At 48.6% G+C, this 9933-nt stretch overlaps 1 protein-coding gene across 1 annotated transcript in view; it reads right to left on the reverse strand.

Moving 5' to 3' along the window:
* Window positions 1-5789: 5789 nt before the first annotated feature.
* The window catches only part of SP8 (Sp8 transcription factor), a 4632-nt gene continuing 488 nt past the window's right edge, over window positions 5790-9933 (reverse strand). Inside the window, 2 exon segments of the mRNA XM_039862503.1 lie at window positions 5790-8296; window positions 8299-9385. Of these exon segments, the coding sequence (XP_039718437.1) occupies window positions 7884-8296; window positions 8299-9385 (1500 nt within the window). The 3' untranslated portion in view covers window positions 5790-7883.

A 9933-nucleotide genomic window follows, 5' to 3' on the forward strand; every position in this document is an offset into this window, starting at 1 on the left:
GTAGGTTCAAACACTGTGCTGCAGCTCCAGGTCTTGACCTTTACTCAGAAATCAAGCAAAAAAAAAAAAAAAAAAAAAAGCACTACACTAAAATAAGTAAAGAGAGGTGGCAAGACTGAGTCCAGGTATTAGAATGCAAACCCCACGTGGCTCATCAGCTTTTTTCCAGGAAAATGCGGCCCGGCTTTCATCAGTGTGTACTTTTGTCCTGATAGGATTGCATATTTAATCATCAAAGCAAATATTTTTTACCCTCAAACAAGATCCTTCAGTAGATTTTTAAAGTATTTTTAAACCACAAATAAAACTTAAATGAAAAAAGTGACGACAAACTGCTTTTAAGGGATCAGAAAGGTGAGAGCGGGGAGACTAGCTCATCTGTACTGAGATTTGAAAGGCACTTGTAGCTTTCTTGCGAAGCTGTATTTAGCGTTGAGCAACCGGCGAAATTGTTCCTGGTGACAGCGCAGTGGGAATTCCCACTCCAACAACCCATGAAATGTTCCTGCATAATTATTCACTTTCTGAGGCCTATTAGAACTTATCAGCAGAGAAAGAAATTTAATTTAAACTCACCCCTCTGTGCTAAAGAATGACCGAGACATGAGATCAAAGCGTGAAACTCTGTCCTCCAGTGGTTTGCAACACCTAGGCACAATAGGGTGAGAGAACGCGGCATTCCAGTGCTTTCCGGCCTTCCGGACCCCGGAGAGAGGGGTGGGGGCAGGGCTCGAGTCACTGGCTGGTTTGAGGGAGGAGGGTGGTGACGGCTCCGGAGCTGGACGTGTCAAGTATATCCTGGAGCTCCTGGCGGCCAGAGTGCTTCTGTGGGCGACTGCCGGGCTTTCACTGCAGACCAGATAGGCCATCCCTCTGCCTTCCCCGCTACTGGGATTCAGGTCAGCGGAGCTCATGGATTTAGCCCCAAAACCCCCATGGTTGGAGCCATGCCCCGCGCAGGTGTGCAGCTCTGAGAACTCCTCGGACGTGTGTTGAGGAAGATGTTTATGTGCAGCCTCATCAGAGGGTGCCTTAAACACAGATAGTGCATGCACAGCCATCAATAAGTGCCAAGTTTAATCCTTGACATACCTCGAGAGTACAGAGTGGAACCATGGATCCAAATCTATGTTATAAAGCTTCTAAGACCACAGCCTAAGTCCTAAAGGCGTCTAACTGTCGGGGGGCGGGAGAGGAGAGGTTTACCAGGAGCCACTCCTTCTCACCTTCCTCCCTGGGAGCCGGTGGATTTTCCAAGACCTTTAAAGAGAGTGTGGCGTTCTTTTCAGACGGGGCCGATCCATCCTCACCTCTCTCCACAGGTCACCAAAATACAAGGCATGGAGAATGTTGCTAGCGATCCCATACATCCAGCTTCCCGAAGGGCCGAGAGGCAAGGGGAGAGAGGAAGAGAGCCCAAGAGAGGTAGTCGGGGTTTAGGTACAATGCGGTAAAACTGAGTTCTATTCAACAGGTACAGCGATCATATAGCTATATCTCTCTATCTACCTATAAATGCTCCCCTAGGAAGTCACTGAGGTGGCTAAACCGTTCTTAGATTCCCAAAATTACAAAGGCAAAGAGTTTTCACAGCCAATTGGACTTAATTTTGCCTTTATTAATATAAAAACGTGGGGAAAGATGAGCAAGTTCTTTAGAGTCTGGCAAACCCATAATAAAAAGACGAGAATAAAAACTTTTCACCAATGGAGGACGCTGCACGTCGTCAAACGCCTCGTGGGAAGGGAGGTGGGTGAAAGTGAACACAGCAGTTTAGCCCAGAAAGAGCACAGGAGGTGAAGGAGCACATGCAGTCACTGCCAAGGCCAAGAAAGAAACCCAAACAAGTTCGGGAAAAACGACCTTAGCCCATCCACGCCGCTGCCAGATGCAGCAAGGGACGTGCCACCCCGGCAAAAGGTGGGACAGAAGACCCGAGGTCCAGGCGCTCGGATGGACAAGGGCAGGGGGAGGATGCTGAGGTTTGGGGAAGGGACGGGAATCCCCACGCCCGTCCTGCCGGAGCATCCCTTGAAAGCCAGGAGGTGCGCACAGGAGGCTCACTGCTGCGATTCTCACTGTGGGCTCGCCCCCGGCCAGAGGCTCCCGGATGCACAGGCCTGGTGAGGCCGGTGTCGCCCGCGCGGGGCGCGCTGCAGAGCGGACACAGGGCACAGGGTGGCGCTCGCTGTCCGCGGAGGCAGCCGGGGCGCCTTTGTGTGCGTGGGCTGCTCACGCCTGCAGCACTAGGGGGACAATGGTTGGGGGCCAAGGCTCGAAGGTAGATCCCAGAACGCCGTCCCACCCTTCACTGCAACCCCAGGGTAGATGGTGCGGCTCGCCTGCTCGGAGCCCTTCCTGGGGGGGCTCGGGGGTCTTTCTCAGAGCAGCCAGCACGTCGAGGAGCAGGACGAGAAAAGAAGAGGCAGTTTTTCGAAAGGCTGGGAAATTCTCCCATGCTCAAAATCTACCCCTGACTTCACTGAAAAAGAGAATGAGGGAAACTTGGAGCAGCCCAGACTTCAGCTAAGAGCCCTGCAAGAGAAGCAGAGGGAGCCTCCACCGTTCCCTCCCGCACAGAAAGAAGTGCTTGCCTCAGAAGCAAAGTTGGGGATTGGACTTAAAAGCCACAGTGGAAGGACTTGTAAGAATGACATTCGAACAACAGTGAAAAAGCAGCAGCTTCCAGCGGGCGCTTTAAGTCCTGGTTTTTTAGTCATCTCAAGCTCTCCGCTGTCCCTAGAGCTCTTGGAGCCCGACTGTCGTTAGGAACCACAGCAAAATGTAGAAGACTGTTTCCTCACCGCCAGGAGACTTCGCAGAAAATTAAATTAAATTAAACACGCGCCCAGGGACCAAAGAAAATAGATCCTCCCCCCTTCACTATAGTAAATTAACACTTGTGCGCACAGGGAGTGCAACGAACCTAAAGAGATGCCCACTGACGCGCATCCCCTTAAACCGCGGCGACTGGAGCCCAGAATGGCAAAGAATTGCCGGCTTTCCTTTAATCCGGAAGCAAGGAATAAATAGGGTGCAAGCAAATTCTGAATCTTATTTTTTAAACAACAGCAACAATTGTGTATCGAGCAAAGTCTTCAAAAGATGCCACTCAGAATGACAGTCCTTAAAAATGAGAACAGCATTAGTCTACACTTCGTTCCTTTTGATTAACACGATTTTCCTTAAATGCAGTGGTAGAATTAATCCATTTGGGCTACTTTTAAAGGAAGAAAAAAAAACAACTTGTAGAAACCATATTTTTTAAAAAGAAACGGACTTGATCATACCTGAAGTTTTCTTAGAGGTGTAGGGAGAAATAATAATGCCTATTTGGGCAGGAAAAGCAAAAAGTCAGCAGAAAAAAAAAACCCACAATTTATTCAAAATGCTTGCATCAAATCAATCCCCCTTTGAGGCTATTTGTATGAAAAATTGAACTTTCATTATTTATCTTTACCATTTTAGGCAACCAGAGAATAATCAAATTTATACAATTTTTTTTCCTCTCTAAAGTTCTTGCTTTAATTTACCAGCCTAAAAAAATCATCTGACCTTTTAGCTAATCCTCTACAATAAAATATTTATTTTAAAGAAATTCCTCCATGGACCTGCTGTAACATTTCATTCAATAATCTAACCAAAAGATCTGAGGGGAGATGAAAATGTTGATGGCAGAATTATTGACCTGCTCAATCGAGAGTCTAGTCTCATCACCTGTTCGTCTTTAATTTTTTAATTTCAGCATTCTTTCCCCCAAGGGAAGCCCAGTTCAGAAGTCATATCAAGATTGGGGTAAGAAGAGAGTGGAAGCCAAACTCAACCAGGAACTTTTTCCAAGATCAGTTGATAGAGAGGAGTAACTCATAACATTTGCTTAAATTAAGTTTCTAGCATTAAATATTTTAGTCGATGGTCCAATCTCAACAAACCACAGTAACATAAGTCCCTAGGCAAAAAAGATCAACCAAAAAAGAGAGAAGTTGAGCCAGAAAAGGAGAAAGCAGGATAGGGAAGAAATCCTCAAGTTTGGGAAAGAGATGAGGCAGGTCAACAGAAAGACTGGATTGAGCCGCAGCCCTATTCCAGTCTCTGGAGGATGGACTGATATATGCTAGCCTGACCTCTGGGTCAACAGCTAGTTTAATTCTACCTTGATCTGCAAGACTGGAAGCTTGTTCCTTGGTTCAAAGTGAAATCCAGCCTTTGACTTCATTTGAGTGAGCCTCTAGGTTCTGTTAAGAGGTGCTTTAACCCAGACAAAGCAGGGAGAAATCACAATTTTGCACTTCATCCTCTGTCCTCTGAAGAGGATGTTTGTCCCCGAAAGGAAACCCTGCCCATACTGCAGGACACGAATCTAGAAATACTGCTCAATAACCATCAAAACAAAATGCACCAAAGCTAGAAGAGGGAGGAGCTGAAGGAAGAAAGTGAAAGTTTACAATCTGTACTACAGAAAAATCTGTCCCCCTTCAACCACCCCAAAGAAATCTTCTAGACGATCTCTCTCCTTGTCATCATCTACCCTCTTAAATCAAATGTGATTCTGTATGTAATGCAACTGATATGATAAATATACCAAGCAGCTCTCCTTACCTGCTACTACATTTAACTCCTTCATAACCGTTTCCTCCTCCGTACTGCAACTTTCAATAAAAAAGAAACAACACTTAAACTGTGTTCTGCATGTTATTCCTAGGAAGAAAGTGACAGAAAAAGACTATTTTACTTTTTAAAACCATTATTTAGAGCTGTATACCAAACGATCAGAGCTAACTTGCTTCCCTAAAACCACAGGGACTGGAAGTCTCAAATATCTGCATAGACAACAGAATTAAGGCAGTCTGCTGCTTAGGCAAAAACTGCATTATTCTAAAATATCTTATCTCTAATTGGTTTTTCTTCTGAATTTACAATATTTATAGCACACTATATTTTCACTTGTTTCTATGGATAATAATGGCTTCATATACACTTCGATGGAAATTTTTCAGTTTAAAATGTACACCAAGACTGAACTTGGGGTGGAGAGAATGCAAACGGAAAGAAAGAAGCTAAACTTATAAGAATCTGAACACACTAACTTTTTATTCAATTTGATTCAAAGTAATAATAATAATCTAATAGTGAAATAGTTTGATATAACAGCAATCAACATTTAAAGTATTTTATGTTTCAAAGTATGGCTCAAGGAACACCCATTGCTTAAATGCACTTAGACATAACAAGACAATATTTTTTTATTGGCATCATTGACACCTATGAACAATAGCCTAGTAAATAGATTAAGGTTTAACCTTCCTTTTCTTTGGTGGCTGTTTAGAGACTTTAAAAGAACAGATAACTCATTTCAACAGGAATCTACTGATATTTACCTCTACATAATCTTTAGCTAAGACATGGAATGCCAAAAACAAGCTTTTGTTGGCTTGACCTCTTCCACCCCCTAACAACAAAAGTTATCCTCAAACGCATGTTTTTATTTTAGATGTATTGATCCTACAGTGTAAGGCCTGTCCTTTTAAATACCAACAGCAATCAATGCCCAACAACCTGACTCCTTCTGGAGAGCGAGAAGGAAGCAGAACAGGATTTCTTTGATTTGTCTGATGACTTAGTACAAATTTCAAGAGGTCAGTAAATCCGGATGCTTTGAGCTAAATCTACTGGTAAATAATTAATTACATTTCTTAGACACTATAATCTTTATCCTGGTAAATAGAGAAAACACAGTTTCGCCAAATAGATCATTCCATTTAAGTAATATCTTAAAGGCAATTATTTAAATATTACCACAAAACAAGGTTATATTTTGTTAAATTAGACATTTAACTGAAGATAAAATGTAAATGTCCATAGTTTAAAAAGGAAAAAAGATACAAATTAACTGGCCTAATCTTTTATCTGAGTTTATTAATACCATTTAAAATATTACAAATAAATCAATTACATTTCATGCATTTAAAATGCAAGTCTAAAATGTTCCAGAGAAAGGCTTTTCATTTCAATGTGAAATATCCAAATTATTTCAACATTACAATGAGCAATTAGTTTGCAGAATCTGCAAACATTTAAATGTAGTGTCAGGAGTGTTTATTAACAGTTAACAATATTACCTTCAGGAAATACACAAAGGCCAAAGTTAGTTGAGTTTCACTTGGACAATTTATTTAATACATGGGTTTTGGCAGACCCAGTTATGAAATATAGGAGAACTCTCACTTTAACTATGCCTGAACTGCCAGCAAATGCAAATAAGTACATGCTCCATTAAATTAAATGTCATCTCACATTTATCAAATATTGTCTTACAGTTTGATACCTATCTAAATTCATATTCGAGCAAAACTAGGCCCCGAAAGTGCGTTTGTGGCTCTGCACCTCCAGAAGTGAGTTCAAAAAACCTGCAGCTCATCAGAACTGCAACAATAACTCTTAATATTTTCTTGTAACAAAAAAAAAATCAAGTTTACTTCAATATATTTTCAAATATTTACTGGAAGTAATGTACAAGAAAAATACTATACAAAATCGTCTCCTGGACAACTGCACCTCGCACCCATACACTGGTGGAGTTATAGTTAATTGGTAACTAATCTAGAACGATTCTCCAGTGGTACAAACCATTAGGTTCAGATATATTTTACAAAGGTTTTTTTTCCCCTATTTTCCCTCTTTTGGCATTTAAATTACAGCCTCGTCTAAAACAAACGATAGCTTCTTCACTTGTTTATAAGTTTAAATGACACCAAAAAAAGTTTAACCCTAAGAATGAATCTTCGATGAATTAGAAGAATTTACAGAAGGGTACTACTATACAAATTGATGTTTGGACTAGCGAAAGAAAAAAAAATTGGGAGATTAAGCGGAGTGTGTGAAAAAACGAGGTAGAAAAGGACAAACAAGGAGATAGTGAATCTGGTCTCACCGGAAAGGGGTATTTTTGCATAAGAAAGACACCTACCCTCACCCCCACCCCCATCCCATAAGTTAAGTTAATGAGATCAAAATAACTTTGGGATCAATATTAGCACAGTTTGGAGAGAAAGACTTGCTCACTGCTAGAGGGAAAACTATATAGATGGGAAATCAAGTGGAAGGATGACTTTTTTCTTTAGGATTTTAGTTTAAAAAAAAAAAAATGTTATAAAGATGAAAGAAGGCTGCTGCAGCGATTCGCCAAGCCTGCCCTTAGCTGAAACTTTCATCGGTTCCACCTCAGGGAACAAAGAAAAAGAGGCAGAGCTGACGCTGGGAGAGCTAAACTCTGCAAACTCCGCATCTCGGTGCGGCCAGATGGGCATCCCCACAAAGCTCGGACGGCTTGGTGCAGGGTGGGCAGCATCCCGGCAGGATTCTCCAAAGCCCAAACGGCCAAGACTGCTGTTCTGGAACCAAGCTGGTGGCTGCCCGGCAGGGCTGCCCCGCACGGGCCTCCTGCCTCGCCTCCCCACCGCGCTGCTCAACCTTGCTCAGCCGAGTTGCTCCCGCCCGGGCGGAAGCTCCGGGTCTCCCAGGCACTGGATTCGTCCAGCCCTACCTCAGGGCGGCCGCCTCCCCCTAAGAGATAGGCCCGTCACACCCTAGAAGGGAGGAGGGAGGACGAGAATTAAAGGCCCGGGGAGGCTCGGTTCGGGCTTTTCGGGGCTCCGACACTGTTACGGGGCGTACAGGGAAAGCCAGGACCCAGGACCGCAATGCGTGTTACTTACATGTCCATATCTCCTTTACAAAGCTAAGTCACAGAGGGAGTTAGAAGAGAGGGACAGAGACAGGGCGAGCAGGGTGCAGTGGAGAGAGGCTGGAGCTGAAGCCGGACAGCCAGGGCCCAAGCGGAACGGGGTGGGAAGGGGCCGGGGAGAGGGGCACAGGAGTGCGCGTCACTCCAGGCCGTTGCGGTGCCCGGGCTCAGGGGGCTGCAGCAGCTCCGGGGAGTGGCAGGGCGGGCTGCCCGCGGCGCTGTGCTCGCTGTCGGTGTCGCTGCCCTTCTTGCCGCCGCTGCCCGAGCCCGCCGAGCCGCCGCCGCCGCCGCCACTGTGCGTCTTCACGTGCTTGCTGAGGTGGTCGCTGCGCATGAAGCGCTTGTTGCAGACCGGACAGGCGAAGCGCTTCTCGCCGGTGTGGGTCCGCAGGTGCCGCTGCAGCTCGTCGGAGCGCGTGAAGCGCTTGCCGCAGAAGAGCCAGTTGCACACGAAGGGCCGTTCGCCCGTGTGCCAGCGCAGGTGCGCCTTGAGGTGCGACGTCTTGCCGTACACCTTGCCGCAGCCCGGGATGTGACAGCTGTGCAGGCCTTGCGCCGGAGGCTCGCCCCGGCCGGGCCCAGCCGCTCCGCCTCCTGGCAGTTGGGGCAGTCGCAGGTGGCGCGGCCCGAGTAGCGGCGCGCCGAGGAGCGCGGGGAGCCCCCCAGCGGCGCGGACGGGCCAGCGCTCAACATGGAGCCCCCGGCGCCGGCCAGCGGCGACGGGGCCGAGTCCGGGTAGGAGCCGGGCAGCACCGGCTTGAAGCCGTCCATGAGGTGCTGCCCGGCGGGGCTGAGCAGGTGAGAGGAGGCGCCGCTGCTGAAGGCTGAGTGGCTCAGGCCTGAGTAATCCGAGTTGTAGCCTCCGAGCGGTGAATGCAGCGAGGTTTGGAGCCCCCCGGCGGCCGGGTGCAGCGAGCCTGGCAGCGCCGCTGCGCCATTCGGGTTCTGCACGTCGATCCAGCCCGCGCCCACATCCCACCAGCTGGAGGCGCCGGCCGAGCCCACGTCGCTGGCGGCGCCCAGGCCCGGGTGCGAAGGCTTGAACCACGACTCGTACGGGTGCGCCATGCCCACGCGCGGGTAGATGCCCTGCAGCCCGTCCACTGAGGTGTGCACCTTGGAGATGAACACGGGCTGGTGGGAGCCGTCCTGTGAGTGCGCCGAGGAGCCGCCGCCGCCGCCGCCGCCCCCGCCGCCGCTGGCCCCCGAGACGCCAGGGGCCTGGAACACCGAGTAGTCGTTTGCGAAGGGCGAGCTGGAGGCGGCGGCCGCGGCGGCCGCGGCAGCCGCGGCGGCGCTACTGGAGGTTAGGGAGAAGGCGCTGGAGCCCGGCGAGCCGCCGCAGCTGAACGAGTCGGACACCAGGGCCGCCGCCGCCGCCGCCGCTGCCGCCGCCGCCGCCGCCGCCGAAGACGAGCCGCCGTTCCTGGAGGCCCCCGACACGCCGAAGCTTGAGAGACTGGAACCCACTACATTGCAGCTGCCGGAGGAGGAGGACGATGAACGTTTCCAGGGGTGGAAGCCTTTGCCGAAGGAAGATGAGCTGTCGGAGAGAGAGGAGGGAGACGGGCTGGGGCTGCCGATCTTATTACAGGTAGCAGCAAGCATGGCCAGAGGAGTCGATCCCAACCTCGGTTCTTCCTGCGAGAAGGGGGAGAGGAGAAGGGGTGGGGGAGGGGAGGTGGGCAAAGGGCCGGTGGGGGAGGGAGGAAAGAAATCTGCATCAGTTCTCCGGTAGCCTCCAAAACGCCCCACTGCACCCCATCTCTCGTTGCGGCGCGCCGCCACCAACTCACCTGGCTCCCCCAACAGCCCCGGCGCCCGGCTGCTTCCTACTCTACGGGAGGGGACAAGTTTGGCTGCCGGCGTCTGATTCGGGAGCAAAGCGCCATGCTAAAGAAGAGTTTGACAAATATTCTCACCTAAAACAACACTCTCGTGCGCACAAGGCCCCAGGCATTTCGAAACAAGCAAGCAAAAGTCCAGATTAGGGAGGAAGGAAGTTTCCTTTACGGAGAAGCCAGGGAAAAACCATTGGAGTGCGTTTTTAAGAGCGCTTCCCCTGCAACCTAGAGAGAGCTTTGAAAATCCTGTTCCGGTCCCCAGAAACCCATCCTGGGTTGTTTCCCCCAGGCCAAAAGAGGTAAACTTATAACGCTGGCTCACTTGCTCTTCCTGCTTTTCATTTT

The sequence above is a fragment of the Pteropus medius genome, unplaced genomic scaffold, assembly GCF_902729225.1.
Source record: "Pteropus medius unplaced genomic scaffold, Ma_sr-lr_union100, whole genome shotgun sequence".
In the NCBI taxonomy this organism is placed as follows: Eukaryota; Metazoa; Chordata; class Mammalia; order Chiroptera; family Pteropodidae; genus Pteropus; species Pteropus medius.